The sequence below is a fragment of the Aedes albopictus genome, chromosome 1 (genome assembly GCF_035046485.1).
Source record: "Aedes albopictus strain Foshan chromosome 1, AalbF5, whole genome shotgun sequence".
Taxonomy (NCBI): Eukaryota; Metazoa; Arthropoda; class Insecta; order Diptera; family Culicidae; genus Aedes; species Aedes albopictus.
Window position 1 is genome coordinate 89,412,409 of NC_085136.1, and position 25,373 is coordinate 89,437,781.

At 48.8% G+C, this 25,373-nt stretch overlaps 2 protein-coding genes across 3 annotated transcripts in view; one reads left to right on the plus strand and one right to left on the minus strand.

Moving 5' to 3' along the window:
- LOC115257141 (sentrin-specific protease 1) overlaps positions 1-3,274 on the minus strand; it is a 47,437-nt gene extending 44,163 nt beyond the window's left edge. Inside the window, exon 1 of one of the 2 annotated variants that reach the window (XM_029856522.2) lies at positions 2,655-3,274. In XM_029856522.2, the coding sequence (XP_029712382.2) occupies positions 2,655-2,719 (65 nt within the window). In that variant the 5' untranslated portion in view covers positions 2,720-3,274. The remainder of the gene's footprint in view (positions 1-2,654) is intronic. The other variant, XM_062844997.1, reaches the window with a different exon arrangement.
- LOC109427416 (regulator of telomere elongation helicase 1 homolog) overlaps positions 1-25,373 on the plus strand; it is a 303,579-nt gene that overhangs the window by 149,727 nt on the left and 128,479 nt on the right. The window lies entirely within an intron of this gene.

Sequence of the window (25,373 nt, forward strand, 5' to 3'; positions counted from 1 at the left end):
TGGTTAATCCAATTGGAAATCATTTCAGATATACGATGACTCCGTGTTTACAGTAATATTTCGCCAGGATGTGGGAATGTACCATGTAGCAAAACTGCAGACAAGTAGTTTTTTCGAAACATGTTTGAAATAATCAAATCCTCTCTGAAGCAAAATGGGAAAAAGCCCATTTTGTCAGGAGATTTGAAAGGAGCAAAGCTATTCAGTGCCCACTCAATCGTTTCTATAGTTAGGATACTCCGAGTGGCAGCTAAAGAATCATAACTACAAGAAAAGACATCAGGTTCATCCGAAGATGTAATATCCACACATCCGGGGAAGTGTGTGCTGAATAAGTATGCCAGAACTTCCTCATCAGAGGAAATGAAATCGCCATTTGGCAAACGAAGTTCGTTCACTTGGAAATCTTTAGATTTTGCAAGAATTTTGTTCAACCGACTGACGTCACTCAAACTGGAAACATTTGTACATACAAAGGTGTTTCCAGCAGGATCGTTCAGCAGACCGGAGAGCTTTCGGGTAGGTCTTGCGAACCGACCTGGAAGCCTCCGATCCAGCCGAACGTCGTCTGTTCCAACTCTTTCTACATTGTTTCCTGAGCTTCGCCAGATCAGAATTCCACCAAGGGGTTCCTCTTGTGGTCTTCACAGGTCTGAGGGCAAGCTTCTTCAAATAAGCTTTCATTATGAAAGTCGTTGTTGTATCAACGGCATCATCTAACTTACTTGGAGTGTCAATAGATGGTGAGTATCCATGGATTTTAGGGCTGCAACCACATCAGTAAAGAGATCCCAGTTGGTTTACCGGGGATTTCTGAAACGCAAAGTTTCACTTGTTCAAAAAAGATGTAGCGATGATCAGATGAAGATTCTTCATCTGACACATGCCAATTGCGTGCATGTGCAAAGCCGTTATGTCTAACACTCGGTCTAATACTTCCTCTTTAGCAGATACCATGAAGGTTGGACGGTTGCCTATGTTAAGTAATTCAAGATCTTTACACGGCGTGTGTATGGGAAAGGTTTATAACAAAAAAATAGGCATCGTCAAATTTTTCGCTATTCAAAAATAGAGGCTTTCAGCTTTCATTTGCACGGTCCCTCAAAAAAATCCATCGAGGGATCTCGAACAACTTTTTCAGAATACTGTATTTCCCCATACAAAATGAACGGTTCCAAATTAATCCCTATTTCTACTTAACAAACATACCCAATTTTTGTATGAAAAAGTTCCCCCGATGGAATATTTCGATGTTGGGCTTGAATGAAAGCTAGAAGCGTCAACTTTCACGTAACGTAAAAATTAGCGATGCCTATTTTTTTTGTAATAAATTTCTTCTACCAGACACACCGTGCTTTACTATGTACTTAAGTATTCCATCAAACTGGAGCCTCTCAGGTTCTGCCTCAGATAATATGGTGAGCATTAGCATCACTGCCAACAATAACCGAAAGCCCTTTTGAAGTGCAGAATGCGATGGCTTGCTTGAAAGCATTCGTAGGGGATGGATCATCATGCGGTAAATAAACCGAATCGGTAATAGACGTATTTCCTGTTAAGTTTTCTCACAGTTACATCAATTGTGATAGCACATACATGGTGATTAGTTCAGAGATGAATGTAGCAACTATTGCGTGACAAGCGCACAGGCTCGAGGCAGAACACGCGAGATTGCCATTTCATTTTTACTGAAAGTAGTAAACACCGGGTTCACAAGGTTTTCTAGATAGAAATTACCCTTACGAAAGTAAGGTTCTTGGACTAAGGCCACTTGAGCTGTACCATTTTGCATAAGTCTGCAAAGATTGATCGTTGCTCTTCTTTTATGCTGATGATTGATCCGAGCTATCCTAGCCGTAACCACTACCCAAACTAGGTAGGTAAGATTAAACTCTTCGCAATAACAGCACAACAAAGAAAAACAGCAATAAAACCAGATCGGTATCGATTGCAAAACGCCAAAGGCGAGGATACACAGAATACACTGTGTAAATCGCATAATGCGAAACCATATGGGTGAAAGTTTAAACTAATTAACATCTTCATAATCCCGCCCTTATTCCGCCTCAAGAAACACGACGGCGGCGAACTGCACTAATGCACTTTCATGCAGAATTTCATAGATTTTAGATTAACTCGTACGAAAGTTATCATTGTTGATGTGAGTGCGTATTTATTGTGCGTTTAGCACTAAATTGATTTCCGAAAAAAATTTCATTTACTTCCGCTGCCTTTCCTATGCGTTAAACATAACGTCGGAAGTAGTGCGCTGTACAGTAAATCTGGTTTGCTATACAGCGCACTACTTCCGACGTAATGTTTAACGCATAGGAAAGGCAGCGGAAGTCAATGTAGTTTTTTCGAAAATCAATTTAGTGCTAAACGCACAATATGAAAATTATTCGCGTTTTTCATGTGCCACATTTGCATATTCATATCGTTTGAATGTCTTGACTAATTTGGATGGACTTATCAGAGAAGGTAGTTGATTATGAACGTGCCAAACCTGCAGAATTATATCGTCATTGGAATAGTACTTTTTTATCTGTGGTACTTTCAACAATTTGTTTGGGAACCTCTGAAATCCAATAGGATTCGTATACGTTCGCGACTCCGGAGCGGAGCACCGGACAGGACAGGAACGGAGTTCTTACCTTTTTCGCTTCCGACCTTCGACCACGAACTCTTTGATGCGGGATAGCAGCGATGTCACAGACATGCCGGAAGTCCTTCAACGGGATTCAGGGGAAGAAACACAATCGAGCAGTGAGTCGGATCCACTCATATAGAAAACTTTAGTCGTAAGAAAAATGCCAAAAAATCTCGCGACGAATCGATACGCGCCCGCAATTGATGTTGCAACCCGCGACACTCCGGTTCTGGAACTGCGATTGGTCGGTCAACCAACAGTGTTGACGAGGACTACCCAAGAAAACGGGACACGCACTTTTTATTCTTCTTCCTGTGTTCGCGTTCTGCTGCTGCTGCTACTACTGACTGTCGGCCCAGACCAGCCACTACTGCAAGAGCGTTTCGGTACCCTTCGAGAGACGACGTAATTCGTACAATTCCCTCGGCGCTGATTTTAGCGTTATTTCACTTCCCCACGCTCAAACACCGAAATGCCGACGGAATTATCCGGAATCTAACACTCTGTACCTCAGAAAATCCGTGCGAAAGAAACGCTCTTCAGAAAGATGACGACGGAGCCAGACGACGCGAAAAGGTTTTCGATTTTGCCAAAGCCGAGCCGAGAGGGGAAATTTTTTTGCCTTTTTCGATGCGGCGAAGCTTCGTGCGCCGAGAAATGACAGGAAAAGGGATCAAACGGTGCGCGCTGGCAGCCCCACAGTGATGTCATTTTTAAAACAGGATTGGGCGATTTCTCGCGTAACATTTGAAAATAGTTGATTATTATATTTATATGATCCACTGCACGAATTTTATACTGGTCTGATGCTTACTCCCACAGGAAATTTGACGTTTGAGAGTTGCCGACACCGCTCAAACGTCAAATCTCGTGTGAGAGTAAGCAGGCCAGTATAAATACGTCCATTGTGTTTCTTTGACAACTATGAGCAATCCTGAGTATTGGAGGTGAGTTTTGCTCAAATCCATTCAGAAACGTCGCTACGAAGCGGGAAATCGGGCGAGACTGCTCGATTTTTCACTGGTATCAGACAACACTTCGGGAAAAACCAGAGTGATCCCTAGGGCAACTTCACTGGTGGTCCAAATCCTTGTTTTGTTCCAAATCAGGCCAAACATATCTAAAGGTCCAATCTGCAGAAGAGAGGCTCTCTTTGGTTTCTCTCTCTTTCGTTAATATCTCAGCTGTTTATTTGTATTTTGATTGCCTCCTTGCATTGAACGATGGTCAAAACAATCCTCTTTTGTTTTGTACTGCAAAAATAGTTGAAAAGTGTACCATTACATTGCAATAATTGAAAGAGAAAGTGAACAAAGAGAGCCTCTCAAATGCAGATAGGACCTATTGAAATGTTTGGCCTGAAATTTTTGGACCAAACCAAAAATTGAGCTTGCACCGGTGTTGTAAATTTTGTTTTAAAAATGTTTTATACCAGTTTTCTGATGTATTTTTTTGAACTGACATAAATTTTGTTTCAATTTTGTCTCGATTTGGAACAAATTCTTGCCTGTTCCAAATCCTTTTTGACAGCTCAGTTTGTTTTCAGATTAGTCCTGTTCAACGACGTAGGTTGAACTTGCTCGAAGTTGCTGCATCCTACTCTTACCCATTAAATTTTGTCAACAAACAGGAAAGAGCGGGATGGAGGAAGTTCGAGCAAGTTCAACCTACGTCGTTGAACAGGACTATTGTTTGTTTGTCACCAGTTCGCAGCTGTTCGCGGAAAAAAAACAACGAATTTTCCAACGAATTCCGGAATCCTGAAGTGCCCGCGGAGGATCCCGCCGCATACAGTCATAGATTTTTGGAGGTACACATCGCCGGACCCACCTGGAGCGAGTATTTGCGGATTGAAATTTGTGGCAGATAAAAGGATCCGTGTCCCGACGAGCTACAGCGGCTACAACGATTGAGCAAAGGAGATGCTACCGGATCACCGGATTCATAGTTACCCCCAACTCCGAGTTGCGTATCGGAACAACAGAAGCAGCTTCAGGAGTCAAACCGCCTGAAGAATTTATTTTTGCCGCATTGCTGCGATGCTGTAAAAATATTGGACTGACCGGGCGCTGCAGAAATGCTGGACGCACTCCGTCGGAGTGAAAGGAATTAGCTGGAATCCAAGCTGGAACCACGATTAATGTGTCACGATGGTAACTGACATCCCTTCAGCAGATTAATTAAGAATGTCTGTAGGGATTTTTTAAAGAATTTCTGCAATATCTACTAGAAATCCTGCGAAAGCTACTGCCAAGATTTCTTGCTTCAGGAGTTCCATCTGAAATTCCTACAGAAAGGCATTGCCGGACAACTTTTACCAGAATTACCTTAAAGATCCCTCCCGAAGAACGCTGGGGATTTCTTCAAAAATTACATGTGAAAATTCTTCTATGAATTGTCTTGTGGGATTCCGCCAGATATTGCATTTGGGAATTCCATTAGGGTAGAATTCTCTAAGGGTATTCAACCACAAATTCTCTGGGCATTTTACAAGAAATTCTCTCTGAGGATTCTTCCTAGGAGTTTCCTCTTGGATTTCTACAGGAGTTCCCACCGGGGATTCCACCAGGCAACGGCGTTGCCAGCTTTTTATTTTTCTTGCTCACTCTCCTGACCAACACGAGAAATACCTAGCGGGATGAAACCAGGGGCGAATGGCCCATCTCTCCATTCTTCTATTTCTCATGTTTGTTTAGGGAAGTAATCAAGAAATGAAAAAAGCTGACTGAGCCGTTGCCACCAGGAAATTCCCACCAAAGATTCCACCAGGAGTTCCCACCGGAAATTCCTCCCGCAGCTCATCCGGGAATTCCTCTTGGAATTCCACCAAGAGTAGCTCCAAGATTCCTGGAATTCCTCCAGGAGCTCCTCCGGGAAAACTTCCAGGAGATTCTTCGGGAATTCCTACAGAAGTTCCTCCGGGAATTCCAAACAAAATTCCCACAGGAGTTCCTCTGGGAATTTCTCCAGAAGTTCCTCAGGGAATTCCTCTATGAGTTCCTCCAGGAATTTCTCTAGGAGGTACTCCTTGAATTCTTCCAGAAGTTCCTTCGGGGATTCCTCCGGGAATTCCTTTGGAAGTTCCTGCGGGAATTCCTCCAAGAGTTCTTTCGGGAATCCTTCCAGGAGTTACTTCAGGGTTTCGGAAATTCATCCAGAAGTTCCTCCAGGATTCCTGGTATTCCTCCAGGAGTTTCTCCGGGAAAACTTTCAGGAGATTCTCCGGGAATTCCTCCAGGAGTTCCTCCGGGAATTTCTCTAAGAGGTACTACGGGAATTCTTCCAGAAGTTCCTTCGGGGATCCCTCCAGGAGTTCCTCCGGGAATTTCTTTGGAAATTCCTCCGAGAATTCCTCCAGCAGCTCATCCGGGAATTCCTCCGGGAATCCTTCCAGAAGTTACTCCAGGATTCCTGGTATTCCTCCAGGAGTATCTCTGGAAATTCCTCCAGGAGTTCCTCCGGGAAAACTTCCAGAAGATTCTCCGGGAACTCCTACAGAAGTTCCTCCAGGAATTCCTTACAATATTCCTACAGGAGTTCCTCCGGGAATTCCTCCAGAAGTTCCTCAAGGAATTCCTCCAGGAGTTTCTCCTAAAATTTCTCCAAAAGTCACTCAGGGATTCCTCCCTGGAGTTCCTCCAAGAATTCCTTCAAGAGTTCTTCCAGGAATCCTTCCAGGAGTTACTTTAGGATTTCTGAAAATCATCCAGAAATTCCTCCAGGATTCCTGGTATTCCTCCAAGAGGCACTCTGGGAATTCCTCCAGGAGTTCCTCCGGGAAAACTTCAAGGAGATTCTCCGGGAATACCCACAGAAGTTCCTCCGGGAATTCTAACAAAATTTCCACAGGAGTTCCTCCGGGAATTCCTACAGAAGTTCCTCAGGGAATTCCTCTAGGAGTTCTTCAGGGAATTTCTCTAGGAGGTACTCCGGAAATTCCTCCAGAAGTTCCTTCGGGGATTTCTCCAGGAGTTCCTCCGGGAATCCTTCCAGAAGTAACTCTAAGATTCCTGGCATTCCTCCAGGAGTTCCTCCGGGAATTCCTCCAAGAGTTCTTCCGGGAATCCTTCCAGGAAATACTTCAGGATTTCTGAAATTCATCCAGAAGTTCCTCCAGGATTCCTGGTATTCCTCCAGGAGTTTCTCCGGGAAAACTTCCAGAAGTTCCTCCAAGAATTCCTAACAAAATTCCTACAGGAGTTCCTCCGGGAGTTTCTCAGGAAATTCCTCCAGAAGTTCCTCCGGGAATTTCTCTAGGAGGTACTCCGGGAATTTCTCTAGGAGGTACTCCGGGAATTCCTCCAGAAGTTCCTTCGGGGATTCCTCCAGGAGTTCCTCCGGGAATTCCTTTGGAAGTTCCTCCGGCAATTCCTCCAAGAGTTCCTCCGGAAATTCCTCCAAGAGTTCCTCCGGGAATTCTTCCAGAAGTTACTCCAGGATTCCTGGTATTCTTCCAGGAGTTTCTCTGGGAATTCCTCCTGGAGTTCCTCCGGCAAAACTTCCAGGAGATTCTCCGGGAATTCCCGCAGAAGTTCCTCCGGGAATTCCTAAAAAAATCCCAAAGGGGTTCCTCCGGGAGTTTCTCCGGAAATTCCTCCAGAAATTCCTCAGGGAATTCCTCTAGAAGTTCCTCCGGGAATTTCTCTAGGAGGTACTCCGGGAATTTCTCTAGGAGGTACTCCGAGAATTCCTCCAGAAGTTCCTTCGGGGATTTCTCCAGGAGTTCCTCCGGGAATTCCTTTGGAAGTTCCTCCGGGAATTTTTCCAAGAGTTCCTCCGAGAATTCCTCCAAGAGTTCCTCCGGGAATTCTACCAGAAGTTACTCCAGGATTCCTGGCATTCATCAAGGAGTTTCTCCTAAAACTTCTCCAAAAATCACTCCGGGATTCCTCCCAGGAGTTACTCCGGGAATTCCTCCAAGATTTTTTTTCCGGGAATACTTCCAGGAGTTACTTCAGGATTTCTGAAATTCATCCAAAAGTTTCTCCAGGATTCCTGGTATTCCTCCAGGAGTTTCTCTGGAAATTCCTCCGGGAAAACTTCCAGAAGATTCTCCGGGAATTCCTACAGAAGTTCCTCCAGGAATTCCTAACAAAATTCCTAGAGATGTTCCTCCGGGAGTTTCTCCGGGAATTCCTCCAGAAGTTCCTCAGGGAATTTCTCTAGGAGGTACTCCGGGAATTCCTCCAGAAGTTCCTTCGGGGATTCCTCAAGGAGTTCCTACGGGAATTCCTCTGGAAGTTCCTCCGGGAATTCCTCCAAGAGTTCATCCGGGAATTCTTCCAGAAGTTACTCCAGGATTCCTGGCATTCCTCCTAGAATTTCTCCAAAAGTCACTCCGGGATTTCTCCCAGGAGTTCCTCCGGGAATTCCTCCAAGAGTTCTTCCGGGAATCCTTCCAGGAGTTACTTCAGAATTTCTGAAATTCATCCAGAAGTTCCTCCAGGATTCCTGGTATACCTCCAGGAGTTTCTCTGGGAATTCCTCCAGGAGTTCCTCCGGGAAAACTTCCAGGGGATTCTCCGGGAATTCCTAACAAAATTTCTACAGGAGTTTCTCCAGGAATTCCTCCAGAAGTTCGTCAGGGAATTCCTCTAGGATTTCCTCCGGGAATTTTTCAAGGAGGTACTCCGGGAATTCCTCCAGAAGTCCCTCCGGGAATTCCTTTGGAAGTTCCTCCAGGAATTCCTTTGGAAGTTCCTCCGGGAATTCCTTTGGAAGTTCCTCTGAGAATTCCTCCAAGAGTTCCTCCGGAAAACCTTCCAGAAGTTACTCCAGGATTCCTGGCATTCCTCCAGGAGCTCCACCTTAAATTTCTCCAAAAGTCACTCCGGGATGCCTCCCAGGAGTTTCTCCGGGAATTCCTCCAAGAGTTCTTCCGGGATTCCTGCAGGTGTTTCTTCAGGAATTCCTCCAGGAGATTCTTCGGGGTTCTTCCGGAAATCCTGCCAGGAGTTCCTCCAGGATTTCTGGAGTAAATGCAGGAGTTTCTCAAGATTGTTGGAATTCCTCCAGGAGTTCCTCCGGGAATTCCTCCAGGAGTTTCACCGGGAATTCCAACAGAAGATCCTCCGGGATATCCTCCAGGAGTTCCTCAGGGAATTCCTACAGGAGTTCCTCCCAGAGTTCTTCCTGCAATCCTCCCAGGATTTACACCAGGACTCCTGAAATTCATTCAGATGTTCCTCCAGAATTTCTGATGTTTCTCCAGGAATTACTCCAGGAGATTCTTCGGGAATTTCTACAGGACTTCTTCCGGAAATCCTGCAGGATTCCTGGAGTCGATGCAGGAGTTCCTTCAAGATTCTTGGAATTCCTCCAGGGGTTGCTCTGGGAATTCCTCCAGGAATTCCCCCAGGAGCTTCTCCGAGAATTTCAACAGAAGTTTCATCCGTTGCGTGGGCATCGAGGAGGGCAAACTGCCGAAGAAGTGGTACTGCCAAAGCAAGGCCTGCCAGGAGAAGGCCCAGGAGTACCACCAGAAGCAGAAGGACGCCAAGAAGCAGGCCCGCACCCGGAAAAACGGCAACGAGTCTGACAAATCCAGCGTCAGCTCTCGCCTAGCTTCGTCTAGCGTGGAAGCGAAGGTGCGAGCGCTAGAGGAGAAGCAGAAGCGCCAATACGAGGAGATGGAGGCGGAACTGCTGCTGCAGAAAAAGGAAAGGGAGATGCAGCGTGCATTCGAGCAGCGAAAAATGGAATTGGAGCTGCAGATGCGCGCTGAGGAACAAGAGGAGCAAAGAGCTTGGCAAGCGGAAATGCTCCAGAAGAAGAAGGAACAGATTCGGCAGATGAAGGCGGACCAAGACTCGTTCGAGCTGCAGATGGCAGCCATGGATAAGGAGTTGGCGGAACTGTCGGCTCAAAAATCCAAACCGGAGCCGAAAGTAGTCGCGGGTGCTTCAAAAGCGGGCCATTCCGGCGAAGTCGACCAAAATGTGTTGAAGCTGAGCAAGGCGAACGTGAGGAAGCTAGCGCAAAGCTACGAAAGCTCCGAAGAGGATGAGGAGGACGACGATTCCGGTGATTCGGATCTGCAGAGCCAGAGTTCGGACTCGTCGATGGAGCGCAAGGCGAAACTGAAGACGTACAAGAAAGTGGGAAGTGTCAGCCAAGACGGGCTGGGGCAGCAGCAGACCGGACCGACGAAGGCCCAGCTGGCCGCGAGGAAGGGGTCAACATATACACTTCCAAAATTCTCCGGCAAACCAGCGCAGTGGCCATTGTTTTTCGCGGCCTACAAAGCGTCCAATGAGGCCTGTATTTACATGAACCACGAGAATCTGATGCGACTTCAGGAAGCGCTGGAAGGTGACGCTCTGGAACTGGTGTCTGGGCAGTTACTGCTTCAGACTCTAGTTTAATTTAAAAACACTTCACTAATACTTTACTTTTGCAAAAGAAAATAAAAAATGAATAACTCTTTTAAAGAAAAACTAGAAAGGACGAGCAAATTCCTTTTAATTCTACTACTGTGCTTATCTTCGGACAGATAGGCCTATTTCGTCTGTGACTTACAGACTTCTTCAGTGTCAAGTGCTCGACTGAAGAAAACCTCGCATTCGTTGTGGTATTTATACTAGGAGTGTATGTGCAGGTACGTGTGTGGGTAAAAGTGTAGGTATAAAAATGTAGGTACAAAATTGTAGGTGCAAAATTGTAGGTACATATTTGTAAAAAAAAAAAAAAAAAAAAAAAAAAAAAAAAAAAAAAAAAAAAAAAAAAAAAAAGGTGTATCTGCCTGTTAGAAAACAGGGTGTCAATAAGATACCTAAAGCTAGGAAAATTCCTACCGATTTGGTAGGTAGTCAATTGGTGTTTGTTGTGTTATTTTTTCCCGCCGATTTGTTAGGTAGTCAATTTGTGTTTTGTGTATTGTGTAATGTTTTGTGTGTGTTAGGTAAAAATTTAAACAGCCACGTGTACCCATTGCCCTGATCCTTGTTAAGTAGTTTTTTATTGTTTTGTTTGTAAATTTCTAAACTTTCTGCAACATCAAGTTTCCATGGGTTTGTAATGTGTCGTAAGAGTTTAATATTTGAAGTATTCATAAAATGTCCTTCATTGAAAATATGTTCAGCAACTTTAGATTTAAAATGATGAATGAGTCCCTTGTCTGTGTCTTTGTGTGCTTTTGATACTTCCGTTATGTGTTCTTTGAATCGGAATTCCTGGAGGAATCTCCGGAGGAATTCCTGGAGGAATCTCCGGAGGAATTCCTGGAGGAATCTCCGGAGGAATTCCTGGAGGAATCTCCGGAGGAATTCCTGGAGGAATCTCCGGAGGAATTCCTGGAGGAATCTCCGGAGGAATTCCTGGAGGAATCTCCGGGGGAATTCCTGGAGGAATCTCCGGAGGAATTCCTGGAGGAATCTCCGGAGGAATTCCTGGAGGAATCTCCGGAGGAATTCCTGGAGGAATCTCCGGAGGAATTCCTGGAGGAATCTCCGGAGGAATCTCCGGAGGAATTCCTGGAGGAATCTCCGGAGGAATTCCTGGAGGAATCTCCGGAGGAATTCCTGGAGGAATCTCCGGAGGAATTCCTGGAGGAATCTCCGGAGGAATTCCTGGAGGAATCTCCGGAGGAATTCCTGGAGGAATCTCCGGAGGAATTCCTGGAGGAATCTCCGGAGGAATTCCTGGAGGAATCTCCGGAGGAATTCCTGGAGGAATCTCCGGAGGAATTCCTGGAGGAATCTCCGGAGGAATTCCTGGAGGAATCTCCGGAGGAATTCCTGGAGGAATCTCCGGAGGAATTCCTGGAGGAATCTCCGGAGGAATTCCTGGAGGAATCTCCGGAGGAATTCCTGGAGGAATCTCCGGAGGAATTCCTGGAGGAATCTCCGGAGGAATTCCTGGAGGAATCTCCGGAGGAATTCCTGGAGGAATCTCCGGAGGAATTCCTGGAGGAATCTCCGGAGGAATTCCTGGAGGAATCTCCGGAGGAATTCCTGGAGGAATCTCCGGAGGAATTCCTGGAGGAATCTCCGGAGGAATTCCTGGAGGAATCTCCGGAGGAATTCCTGGAGGAATCTCCGGAGGAATTCCTGGAGGAATCTCCGGAGGAATTCCTGGAGGAATTCCTGGAGGAATCTCCGGAGGAATCTCCGGAGGAATTCCTGGAGGAATCTCCGGAGGAATTCCTGGAGGAATCTCCGGAGGAATTCCTGGAGGAATCTCCGGAGGAATTCCTGGAGGAATCTCCGGAGGAATTCCTGGAGGAATCTCCGGAGGAATTCCTGGAGGAATCTCCGGAGGAATTCCTGGAGGAATCCCCGGAGGAATTCCTGGAGGAATCCCCGGAGGAATTCCTGGAGGAATCCCCGGAGGAATTCCTGGAGGAATCCCCGGAGGAATTCCTGGAGGAATCCCCGGAGGAATTCCTGGAGGAATCCCCGGAGGAATTCCTGGAGGAATCCCCGGAGGAATTCCTGGAGGAATCCCCGGAGGAATTCCTGGAGGAATCCCCGGAGGAATTCCTGGAGGAATCCCCGGAGGAATTCCTGGAGGAATCCCCGGAGGAATTCCTGGAGGAATCCCCGGAGGAATTCCTGGAGGAATCCCCGGAGGAATTCCTGGAGGAATCCCCGGAGGAATTCCTGGAGGAATCCCCGGAGGAATTCCTGGAGGAATCCCCGGAGGAATTCCTGGAGGAATCCCCGGAGGAATTCCTGGAGGAATCCCCGGAGGAATTCCTGGAGGAATCCCCGGAGGAATTCCTGGAGGAATCCCCGGAGGAATTCCTGGAGGAATCCCCGGAGGAATTCCTGGAGGAATCCCCGGAGGAATTCCTGGAGGAATCCCCGGAGGAATTCCTGGAGGAATCCCCGGAGGAATTCCTGGAGGAATCCCCGGAGGAATTCCTGGAGGAATCCCCGGAGGAATTCCTGGAGGAATCCCCGGAGGAATTCCTGGAGGAATCCCCGGAGGAATTCCTGGAGGAATCCCCGGAGGAATTCCTGGAGGAATCCCCGGAGGAATTCCTGGAGGAATCCCCGGAGGAATTCCTGGAGGAATCCCCGGAGGAATTCCTGGAGGAATCCCCGGAGGAATTCCTGGAGGAATCCCCGGAGGAATTCCTGGAGGAATCCCCGGAGGAATTCCTGGAGGAATCCCCGGAGGAATTCCTGGAGGAATCCCCGGAGGAATTCCTGGAGGAATCCCCGGAGGAATTCCTGGAGGAATCCCCGGAGGAATTCCTGGAGGAATCCCCGGAGGAATTCCTGGAGGAATCCCCGGAGGAATTCCTGGAGGAATCCCCGGAGGAATTCCTGGAGGAATCCCCGGAGGAATTCCTGGAGGAATCCCCGGAGGAATTCCTGGAGGAATCCCCGGAGGAATTCCTGGAGGAATCCCCGGAGGAATTCCTGGAGGAATCCCCGGAGGAATTCCTGGAGGAATCTCCGGAGGAATTCCTGGAGGAATCCCCGGAGGAATTCCTGGAGGAATCCCCGGAGGAATTCCTGGAGGAATCCCCGGAGGAATTCCTGGAGGAATCCCCGGAGGAATTCCTGGAGGAATCCCCGGAGGAATTCCTGGAGGAATCCCCGGAGGAATTCCTGGAGGAATCCCCGGAGGAATTCCTGGAGGAATCCCCGGAGGAATTCCTGGAGGAATCCCCGGAGGAATTCCTGGAGGAATCCCCGGAGGAATTCCTGGAGGAATCCCCGGAGGAATTCCTGGAGGAATCCCCGGAGAAATTCCTGGAGGAATCCTCGGAGGAATTCCTGGAGGAATTCCTGGAGGAATCCCCGGAGGAATTCCTGGAGGAATCCCCGGAGGAATTCCTGGAGGAATCCCCGGAGGAATTCCTGGAGGAATCCCCGGAGGAATTCCTGGAGGAATCCCCGGAGGAATTCCTGGAGGAATCCCCGGAGGAATTCCTGGAGGAATCCCCGGAGGAATTCCTGGAGGAATCCCCGGAGGAATTCCTGGAGGAATCCCCGGAGGAATTCCTGGAGGAATCCCCGGAGGAATTCCTGGAGGAATCCCCGGAGGAATTCCTGGAGGAATCCCCGGAGGAATTCCTGGAGGAATCCCCGGAGGAATTCCTGGAGGAATCCCCGGAGGAATTCCTGGAGGAATCCCCGGAGGAATTCCTGGAGGAATCCCCGGAGGAATTCCTGGAGGAATCCCCGGAGGAATTCCTGGAGGAATCCCCGGAGGAATTCCTGGAGGAATCCCCGGAGGAATTCCTGGAGGAATCCCCGGAGGAATTCCAGGAGGAATCTCCGGAGGAATTCCTGGAGGAATCCCCGGAGGAATTCCTGGAGGAATTCCCGCAGAACTTCTGGAGTAATTGCCGAGGAACCCTTGGAGGAATTCCCGAGAAACACCTGTAGAAATTTCCAAGTAACTTTTGGAGAAATTTCCGAGGTGCTGCTGCAGGAGAAATTCTCGAGGAACTTTTGGAGGAATTTCAAAAGAACTCCTGGAGGAATTCGCGAGGAACTTTTGGAGAAATTAATGAGGTACTGCTGGATGAGTTCCCGAGGAACTCCTGGAGGAATTTCCGAGGAACTCCTGGAGGAATTCCCGGGGAACTCCTGGAGAATTTCACGTGAAACTTTTTGAGAAACTCCGGGAGAATTCCCGAGGAATTCCTGAGGAATTTCTGGAGGAAATCCCGAGGCACTCCTGGTAGAATTCTCGAATACTCCTAAAGTAGTTTTCGTTGAACTCGGAACTAGTGGGATTTCCATGTCAACTGCTGAAGGAATACTCGATAATACCTCACGAAACTCCTGGAAACATTTCTGGAGAAATTTCAGTGGTGGGAGCAATGGGAGTTTGTCTCGAACTAGCTTCCGCAATTCCGGATGCCCACGGAATCTCCAGTTTCCCATAATTCCCAGCGTTCCCTCATAATTACCATCCAAACATTAGCTACTGCTATCGATTTCGATAACTTTCTCGGAATCAATTCCACCGAAGCAAAATGTAAACAAAAACAAAACTCATCGGCTACCGCATTCCGCAACCGCAGATTTTGAAAATTTTCAAAAAAAACGCGGTTTAGTACTATTAGTACACCACTGTTTTTACCGCGTTTTTATCATTGCGTGCAATCCGATCTGTTTTCATGCAGTCAAAAATAAATTTGACAACCGCATTCCGTTCCCGTTCCGTTTCGGTCGGCATTGCGTTCGGGCCTTTAGGAATTTCTCCAGCAGTATTAGAAATTCTTCCAGGAGTTCCATGGAAGTTTCTCCAGAAGTTCTTCGGAAACACCTCCATAAATTTCTAGGAAAGTCTTTTGAGAGTTTCTCGTGAATTCCACGACGATTTTCTTGGAAATTCCTTGAAAACTTCTCCAGGAGTTCCTTGGGAGTTAATCGAGCATTCCTCCAGGAGTTCTTACAGTTGCTCCAGAAGCTCCACGGGAGTTCCACCAGGATTTCCTCGGGAATTTCTCGAGGAGTTCCTACAAAATTTCTGTAGGTGTTCCTTGCCATTTTTCCCAAGAATTACCTGTGAATGCATCCAGGATTTCTCAGGAAATACCTCCAGGAATTCCTCCGAGAATTTCATGGAAATTCCTCAAGGACCTCTGACATATCTCCAGGAGTTCCACGGGAGTACTTGAAGAAATTGCACGGGAATTCCCCCAGGAGTTCCTCAAGAACATCCACAGGAGTTTCTCGGAAATTCCTCCAAATATTCTACGAAAATTCCTCCAGGAATTCCTCGGGAATTGTTCTTCGGGGATTCCTCCAGGAAGTCCTTCGGGGATTCCTCCAGGAAGTCCTTCGGGGATTCCTCCAGGAAGTCTTTCGGGGATTCCTCCAGGAAGTCCTTCGGGGATTCCTCCAGGAAGTCCTTCGGGGATTCCTCCAGGAAGTCCTCCGGGGATTCCTCCAGGAAGTCCATCGGGGATTCCTCCAGGAAGTCCATCGGGGATTCCTCCAGGAAGTCCATCGGGGATTCCTCCAGGAAGTCCATCGGGGATTCCTCCAGGAAGTCCTTCGGGGATTCCTCCAGGAAGTCCTTCGGGGATTCCTCCAGGAAGTCCTTCGGGGATTCCTCCAGGAAGTCCTTCGGGGATTCCTCCAGGAAGTCCTTCGGGGATTCCTCCAGGAAGTCCTTCGGGGATTCCTCCAGGAAGTCCTTCGGGGATTCCTCCAGGAAGTCCTTCGGGGATTCCTCCAGGAAGTCCTTCGGGGATTCCTCCAGGAAGTCCTTCGGGGATTCCTCCAGGAAGTCCTTCGGGGATTCCTCCAGGAAGTCCTTCGGGGATTCCTCCAGGAAGTCCTTCGGGGATTCCTCCAGGAAGTCCTTCGGGGATTCCTCCAGGAAGTCCTTCGGGGATTCCTCCAGGAAGTCCTTCGGGGATTCCTCCAGGAAGTCCTTCGGGGATTCCTCCAGGAAGTCCTTCGGGGATTCCTCCAGGAAGTCCTTCGGGGATTCCTCCAGGAAGTCCTTCGGGGATTCCTCCAGGAAGTCCTTCGGGGATTCCTCCAGGAAGTCCTTCGGAGATTCCTCCAGGAAATCCTCCGGGGATTCCTCCAGGAAGTCCTTCGGGGATTCCTCCAGGAAGTCCTTCGGGGATTCCTCCAGGAAGTCCTTCGGGGATTCCTCCAGGAAGTCCTTCGGGGATTCCTCCAGGAAGTCCTTCGGGGATTCCTCCAGGAATTCTTTCAGGGATTTTTCCAGGAATTCTTTCAGGGATTCTTCCAGGAATTCTTTCAGGGATTCTTCCAGGAATTCTTTCAGGGATTCCTCCAGGAATTCTTTCAGGGATTCCTCCAGGAATTCTTTCAGGGATTCCTCCAGGAATTCTTTCAGGGATTCCTCCAGGAATTCTTTCAGGGATTCCTCCAGGAATTCTTTCAGGGATTCCTCCAGGAATTTTTTCAGGGATTCCTCCAGGAATTCTTTCAGGGATTCCTCCAGGAATTCTTCCAGGGATTCCTCCAGGAATTCTTCCAGGGATTCCTCCAGGAATTCTTTCAGGGATTCCTCCAGGATTTTTTTCAGGATTCCTCCAGGGACTGCTCCAGGAATGCCCTCAAGGATTTCTCCAAGAAGTCCTTTTCCAAAGTAATTCTTTTAGGGTTTCCTCCAGGAATTTCTGAGTGAATTTCTGAGATTCCCCAAGGAATTCCTCCGAGGATTCTTCCAGGAAATCCATCGGAGATTCGTCCAAGAATTCTTTCGAAGATTCCTCCAGGAAGTCCTCCGAAATTCCTCCAGGAATTCCTTCAGAAATTTTTAAAGAAATATCTTCGAGAATTTTCGAAGGAATTCCTTCAGATACACCTCCAGAAATACATAGTGGAGTTCCTCCGAGAATTCTTTTGGGGGCATCCAGGAATTCCTCCGAGTATTCTGCAGGAATTCTTTCAAGAATTGCTCCACGAGTTTCTTCGGGGAGTCTTTTAGGAATTCCTCCGAGGATTCCTTCTTGAATTTTTCCGTGGATTCATTCAGGAATTCCATCGGAGATTGTGGACGCGAATACCAACTTATCTGGTAAAGTTTCTTTAATAAAATATAACAATAACAATAATCGGAGATTCCTCCAGGAATTCCATCGAAGATTGGGATTCTACCAGGAATTCCATCAGGGATTCCTCCAGGTATTCTTTCAGGGACTTCGCCAGGAATCCCAAGGATTTTTTCAAGAAGTCCTATGCGTAAGTAATGCTTTTAGGGATTCCTCCAGGAATGCCTCCGGGATTCTTGCAGGAATTCCACCGGGGATTCCTCCAGGAATTCCTCCGGGGATTCCTCTGGAGATTCCTCCAAGAATTCTTTCGGAGATTCCTAAAGGAATTCTTTTTTTTGGATATTCCTCTTGGAATTCCTTCGGAGATTCCCCAAGGAATTTCTACGGAGATTCTTCCAGGAATTCCTCCATGAATTATTTCAGGAATTCCTCCAGATTCCTACAGCAATTTTTCCTGGGTATTTTTCCAGAAATGCCTCAGAGGATTCCTGTACGATTTACTCCGGGTATTCATCTAGAAATTTTTCCGGGGATTCCTCCAGAAATTCCTTCGAAGATTCTCCCAGGAATTCCTACGGGGATTCCTCCTGAAATTTCTCAGGGGATTTCCCCAAAAAAATTTCCACGATTTCCTCATGGAATTCCTCCAGGACTTTTTCCAGAAATTCCTCCTTCAGAATTTTATTCAGGAATTTCTCAAGGAACTCTTCCAGGAATTCCTTCGGGATTGTTTCTAGGAGTTTTTCCAGGAATTACTTGAGGATTTTTTCCAGCAATTCCTCCAGATTTTTTTACAGCAATTCCTCTTGGATTTTTTTCTAGGAACTACTCCAGGATTCTAGCCAGGATTTCTTCCAGGATTGATTGATTGATTAATTTAGCTATATTATAGAGACTTTCAGCGCTTGGATGGTTCGTCTTTTTCCTGAGAAACCCCTAGAGGTATTCCATGTAACTTCATGTAATATCTGGAACTTTTTCTAGATGAATTCCTAGAGGTGTTACTGAAGGACTTCCTGAAGAAATTTTTGGAGGAATTCCTCCAGGGATTCCTCCAGGAATTCCTCAAGGGATTCCTCCAGGAATTCCTCAAGGGATTCCTCCAGGAATTCCTCAAGGGATTCCTCCAGGAATTCCTCAAGGGATTCCTCCAGGAATTCCTCAAGGGATTCCTCCGGAGATTCCTCCAGGAATTCGTCCGGAGATTCCTCCAGGAATTCCTCCAGGAATTCGTCCGGAGATTCCTCCAGGAATTCCTCCGGAGATTCCTCCAGGAATTCCTCCGGAGATTCCTCCAGGAATTCCTCCGGAGATTCCTCCAGGAATTCCTCCGGAGATTTCTCCAGGAATTCCTCCGGAGATTTCTCCAGGAATTCCTCCGGAGATTCCTCCAGGAATTCCTCCGGAGATTCCTCCAGGAATTCCTCCGGAGATTCCTCCAGGAATTCCTCCGGAGATTCCTCCAGGAATTCCTCCGGAGATTCCTCCAGGAATTCCTCCGGAGATTCCTCCAGGAATTCCTCCGGAGATTCCTCCAGGAATTCCTCCGGAGATTCCTCCAGGAGTTCCTCCGGAGATTCCTCCAGGAATTCCTCCGGAGATTCCTCCAGGAATTCCTCCGGAGATTCCTCCAGGAATTCCTCCGGAGATTCCTCCAGGAATTCCTCCGGAGATTCCTCCAGGAATTCCTCCGGAGATTCCTCTAGGAATTCCTCCGGAGATTCCTCCAGGAATTCCTCCGGAGATTCCTCCAGGAATTCCTCCGGAGATTCCTCCAGGAATTCCTCCGGAGATTCCTCCAGGAATTCCTCCGGAGATTCCTCCAGGAATTCCTCCGGAGATTCCTCCAGGAATTCCTCCGGAGATTCCTCCAGGAATTCCTCCGGAGATTCCTCCAGGAATTCCTCCGGAGATTCCTCCAGGAATTCCTCCGGAGATTCCTCCAGGAATTCCTCCGGAGATTCCTCCAGGAGTTCCTCCGGAGATTCCTCCAGGAATTCCTCCGGAGATTCCTCCAGGAATTCCTCCGGAGATTCCTCCAGGAATTCCTCCGGAGATTCCTCCAGGAATTCCTCCGGAGATTCCTCCAGGAATTCCTCCGGAGATTCCTCCAGGAATTCCTCCGGAGATTCCTCTAGGAATTCCTCCGGAGATTCCTCCAGGAATTCCTCCGGAGATTCCTCCAGGAATTCCTCCGGAGATTCCTCCAGGAATTCCTCCGGAGATTCCTCCAGGAATTCCTCCGGAGATTCCTCCAGGAATTCCTCCGGAGATTCCTCCAGGAATTCCTCCGGAGATTCCTCCAGGAATTCCTCCGGAGATTCCTCCAGGAATTCCTCCGGAGATTCCTCCAGGAATTCCTCCGGAGATTCCTCCAGGAATTCCTCCGGAGATTCCTCCAGGAATTCCTCCGGAGATTCCTCCAGGAATTCCTCCGGAGATTCCTCCAGGAATTCCTCCGGAGATTCCTCCAGGAATTCCTCCGGAGATTCCTCCAGGAATTCCTCCGGAGATTCCTCCAGGAATTCCTCCGGAGATTCCTCCAGGAATTCCTCCGGAGATTCCTCCAGGAATTCCTCCGGAGATTCCTCCAGGAATTCCTCCGGAGATTCCTCCAGGAATTCCTCCGGAGATTCCTCCAGGAATTCCTCCGGAGATTCCTCCAGGAATTCCTCCGGAGATTCCTCAAGGAATTCCTCCGGAGATTCCTCAAGGAATTCCTCCGGAGATTCCTCCAGGAATTCCTCCGGAGATTCCTCCAGGAATTCCTCCGGAGATTCCTCCAGGAATTCCTCCGGAGATTCCTCCAGGAATTCCTCTGGAGATTCCTCCAGGAATTCCTCCGGAGATTCCTCCAGGAATTCCTCCGGAGATTCCTCCAGGAATTCCTCCGGAGATTCCTCCAGGAATTCCTCCGGAGATTCCTCCAGGAATTCCTCCGGAGATTCCTCCAGGAATTCCTCCGGAGATTCCTCCAGGAATTCCTCCGGAGATTCCTCCAGGAATTCCTCCGGAGATTCCTCCAGGAATTCCTCCGGAGATTCCTCCAGGAATTCCTCCGGAGATTCCTCCAGGAATTCCTCCGGAGATTCCTCCAGGAATTCCTCCGGAGATTCCTCCAGGAATTCCTCCGGAGATTCCTCCAGGAATTCCTCCGGAGATTCCTCCAGGAATTCCTCCGGAGATTCCTCCAGGAATTCCTCCGGAGATTCCTCCAGGAATTCCTCCGGAGATTCCTCCAGGAATTCCTCCGGAGTTTCCTCCAGGAATTCCTCCGGAGATTCCTCCAGGAATTCCTCCGGAGGTTTATCCAGGAATTCCTCCGGAGATTCCTCCTGGAATTCCTCCAGAGATTCATCCAGGAATTCCTCCGGAGATTCCTTCAGGAATTCCTCCGGAGATTCCTTCAGGAATTCCTCCGGGGATTCCACCAGGAATTCTTCCGGGGATTTCTCCAGGAATATCTCCAGGGACTACTTAAAGTTCCTCTAAAATGCCTCCGGGGGTTCCTCAAGGGATATTTTAGGATTTACACCGGAAATCCCCCCAAGATTTTCTCCAGAATCTCATCCAAAAATTCCTCTAGAAATTTCTTCAGGAATGCCTCCAGCGATACTTCAAAAAGTTCTTCCAGAGATTGCTCCAGGAATTCCTGCGGGGATTCTGACTGAATTTTCTTCGGGAATTTCTCATGTGATTCTTTTAGGAATTTTGCCGAGGAATTCTTCAGGAAGTCCTCCGGGATTCCTCAAGGGATTCCTCCGGAGATTCTTCTGGAAATTCCTCCGGGGATTTCTTCAAGACGTTTCCGTGGATTGCTCCAGGAATATCTTAAGCGATTACTCCACGATTCCTTCGGAAATTTCTCCAGGAATTCCTGTAGTAATGCTTCCAGGAATTCCTCCAGGAACACCTACGGGGACTCCTCCAGGGATTACTTCAAAGATTCCTCCAGGAATTTCTCCGATGATTCATTCAGGAATTCTTCCAGTATTTTTTCCAGATATTTTTCTGGGAATTCCTCCAGAAATTTCTCCGAGGATTCCTTAATGAAGTCCTCCGCGAACCGCAATGGGGATTCCTCCGAAATTTCCTCCGGAGATTCCTTCAGGAATTCCTGCGGGGAATCTTCCGGGGATTCCTCCAGGGATTACTCCAAGGATTTCTTAAGAAATTTCTTCCAAAGATTACTTAAAAAAGTACTCCGTGCATTTAACCAGGAATTTCTCTGAAGAAATTCCTTCAGGAAGTTTTCCTCGAATTAACCCGTGGATTTCTTCAGGAAATCCTCCGAAGATTCCTTCCGAAAGTGCTCCGCGAATTCCTCCGAGGATTCCTCCAGAAATTTCTTCAGGAAGTCCTTCAGTAATACCTTTAGGAATCCCTCTAGAAAATGTTCCAGATATTACCTGGAGTTACATGGAATACCTCTGGGCAGGGATGGCATGCTCCTCAGTGTGGGTGCAAGTGTGCGCGGTTTTAATATGAAAATGAGCTGCACTGTGCACATTTTCAGTGCGCAATGCCATCCCTGCCTCTGGGGATATCTCAGGAAAGAGACAAACCATCAAAAGGCCGAAAGTCTCTGTATAGCTAAATCAATCAATCAATCCTGGAAGAAATCCTGGAGTAGTTCCTAGAAAAAAATCCAAGAGGAATTGCTGTAAAAAAATCTGGAGGAATTGCTGGAAAAACTCCTCGAGGAATTCCTGGAAAAACTCCTGGAAACAATCCTGAAGGAATTCCTGGAGGAATCTCCGAGGATTTCCTGGATGAATTCCTGGAGAAATCCCCGGAAGAATTCCTGGAATAATCCCCGGAGGAATTCCTGGAGGAATCTCCGGAGGAATTCCTGGAGGAATCTCCGGAAGAATTCCTGGAGGAATCTCCGGAGGAATTCCTGGAGGAATCTCCGGAGGAATTCCTGGAGGAATCTCCGGAGGAATTCCTGGAGGAATCTCCGGAGGAATTCCTGGAGGAATCTCCGGAGGAATTCCTGGAGGAATCTCCGGAGGAATTCCTGGAGGAATCTCCGGAGGAATTCCTGGAGGAATCTCCGGAGGAATTCCTGGAGGAATCTCCGGAGGAATTCCTGGAGGAATCTCCGGAGGAATTCCTGGAGGAATCTCCGGAGGAATTCCTGGAGGAATCTCCGGAGGAATTCCTGGAGGAATCTCCGGAGGAATTCCTGGAGGAATCTCCGGAGGAATTCCTGGAGGAATCTCCGGAGGAATTCCTGGAGGAATCTCCGGAGGAATTCCTGGAGGAATCTCCGGAGGAATTCCTGGAGGAATCTCCGGAGGAATTCCTGGAGGAATCTCCGGAGGAATTCCTGGAGGAATCTCCGGAGGAATTCCTGGAGGAATCTCCGGAGGAATTCCTGGAGGAATCTCCGGAGGAATTCCTGGAGGAATCTCCGGAGGAATTCCTGGAGGAATCTCCGGAGGAATTCCTGGAGGAATCTCCGGAGGAATTCCTGGAGGAATCTCCGGAGGAATTCCTAGAGGAATCTCCGGAGGAATTCCTGGAGGAATCTCCGGAGGAATTCCTGGAGGAATCTCCGGAGGAATTCCTGGAGGAATCTCCGGAGGAATTCCTGGAGGAATCTCCGGAGGAATTCCTGGAAGAATTCCTGGAATAATCCCCGAAGAATTCCTAGAATAATCCCCGGAAGAATTCCTGGAATAATCCCCGGAGGAATTCCTGGAGGAATCTCCGGAGGAATTCCTGGAGGAATCTCCGGAGGAATTCCTGGAGGAATCTCCGGAGGAATTCCTGGAGGAATCTCCGGAGGAATTCCTGGAGGAATCTCCGGAGGAATTCCTGGAGGAATCTCCGGGGGAATTCCTGGAGGAATCTCCGGAGGAATTCCTGGAGGAATCTCCGGAGGAATTCCTGGAGGAATCTCCGGAGGAATTCCTGGAGGAATCTCCGGAGGAATTCCTGGAGGAATCTCCGGAGGAATTCCTGGAGGAATCTCCGGAGGAATTCCTGGAGGAATCTCCGGAGGAATTCCTGGAGGAATCTCCGGAGGAATTCCTGGAGGAATCTCCGGAGGAATTCCTGGAGGAATCTCCGGAGGAATTCCTGGAGGAATCTCCGGAGGAATTCCTGGAGGAATCTCCGGAGGAATTCCTGGAGGAATCTCCGGAGGAATTCCTGGAGGAATCTCCGGAGGAATTCCTGGAGGAATCTCCGGAGGAATTCCTGGAGGAATCTCCGGAGGAATTCCTGGAGGAATCTCCGGAGGAATTCCTGGAGGAATCTCCGGAGGAATTCCTGGAGGAATCTCCGGAGGAATTCCTGGAGGAATCTCCGGAGGAATTCCTGGAGGAATCTCCGGAGGAATTCCTGGAGGAATCTCCGGAGGAATTCCTGGAGGAATCTCCGGAGGAATTCCTGGAGGAATCTCCGGAGGAATTCCTGGAGGAATCTCCGGAGGAATTCCTGGAGGAATCTCCGGAGGAATTCCTGGAGGAATCTCCGGAGGAATTCCTGGAGGAATCTCCGGAGGAATTCCTGGAGGAATCTCCGGAGGAATTCCTGGAGGAATCTCCGGAGGAATTCCTGGAGGAATCTCCGGAGGAATTCCTGGAGGAATCTCCGGAGGAATTCCTGGAGGAATCTCCGGAGGAATTCCTGGAGGAATCTCCGGAGGAATTCCTGGAGGAATCTCCGGAGGAATTCCTGGAGGAATTCCTGGAGGAATCTCCGGAGGAATTCCTGGAGGAATCTCCGGAGGAATTCCTGGAGGAATCTCCGGAGGAATTCCTGGAGGAATCTCCGGAGGAATTCCTGGAGGAATCTCCGGAGGAATTCCTGGAGGAATCTCCGGAGGAATTCCTGGAGGAATCTCCGGAGGAATTCCTGGAGGAATCTCCGGAGGAATTCCTGGAGGAATCCCCGGAGGAATTCCTGGAGGAATCCCCGGAGGAATTCCTGGAGGAATCCCCGGAGGAATTCCTGGAGGAATCCCCGGAGGAATTCCTGGAGGAATCCCCGGAGGAATTCCTGGAGGAATCCCCGGAGGAATTCCTGGAGGAATCCCCGGAGGAATTCCTGGAGGAATCCCCGGAGGAATTCCTGGAGGAATCCCCGGAGGAATTCCTGGAGGAATCCCCGGAGGAATTCCTGGAGGAATCCCCGGAGGAATTCCTGGAGGAATCCCCGGAGGAATTCCTGGAGGAATCCCCGGAGGAATTCCTGGAGGAATCCCCGGAGGAATTCCTGGAGGAATCCCCGGAGGAATTCCTGGAGGAATCCCCGGAGGAATTCCTGGAGGAATCCCCGGAGGAATTCCTGGAGGAATCCCCGGAGGAATTCCTGGAGGAATCCCCGGAGGAATTCCTGGAGGAATCCCCGGAGGAATTCCTGGAGGAATCCCCGGAGGAATTCCTGGAGGAATCCCCGGAGGAATTCCTGGAGGAATCCCCGGAGGAATTCCTGGAGGAATCCCCGGAGGAATTCCTGGAGGAATCCCCGGAGGAATTCCTGGAGGAATCCCCGGAGGAATTCCTGGAGGAATCCCCGGAGGAATTCCTGGAGGAATCCCCGGAGGAATTCCTGGAGGAATCCCCGGAGGAATTCCTGGAGGAATCCCCGGAGGAATTCCTGGAGGAATCCCCGGAGGAATTCCTGGAGGAATCCCCGGAGGAATTCCTGGAGGAATCCCCGGAGGAATTCCTGGAGGAATCCCCGGAGGAATTCCTGGAGGAATCCCCGGAGGAATTCCTGGAGGAATCCCCGGAGGAATTCCTGGAGGAATCCCCGGAGGAATTCCTGGAGGAATCCCCGGAGGAATTCCTGGAGGAATCCCCGGAGGAATTCCTGGAGGAATCCCCGGAGGAATTCCTGGAGGAATCCCCGGAGGAATTCCTGGAGGAATCCCCGGAGGAATTCCTGGAGGAATCCCCGGAGGAATTCCTGGAGGAATCCCCGGAGGAATTCCTGGAGGAATCCCCGGAGGAATTCCTGGAGGAATCCCCGGAGGAATTCCTGGAGGAATCCCCGGAGGAATTCCTGGAGGAATCCCCGGAGGAATTCCTGGAGGAATCCCCGGAGGAATTCCTGGAGGAATTCCTGGAGGAATCCCCGGAGGAATTCCTGGAGGAATCCCCGGAGGAATTCCTGGAGGAATCCCCGGAGGAATTCCTGGAGGAATCCCCGGAGGAATTCCTGGAGGAATCCCCGGAGGAATTCCTGGAGGAATCTCCGGAGGAATTCCTGGAGGAATCCCCGGAGGAATTCCTGGAGGAATCCCCGGAGGAATTCCTG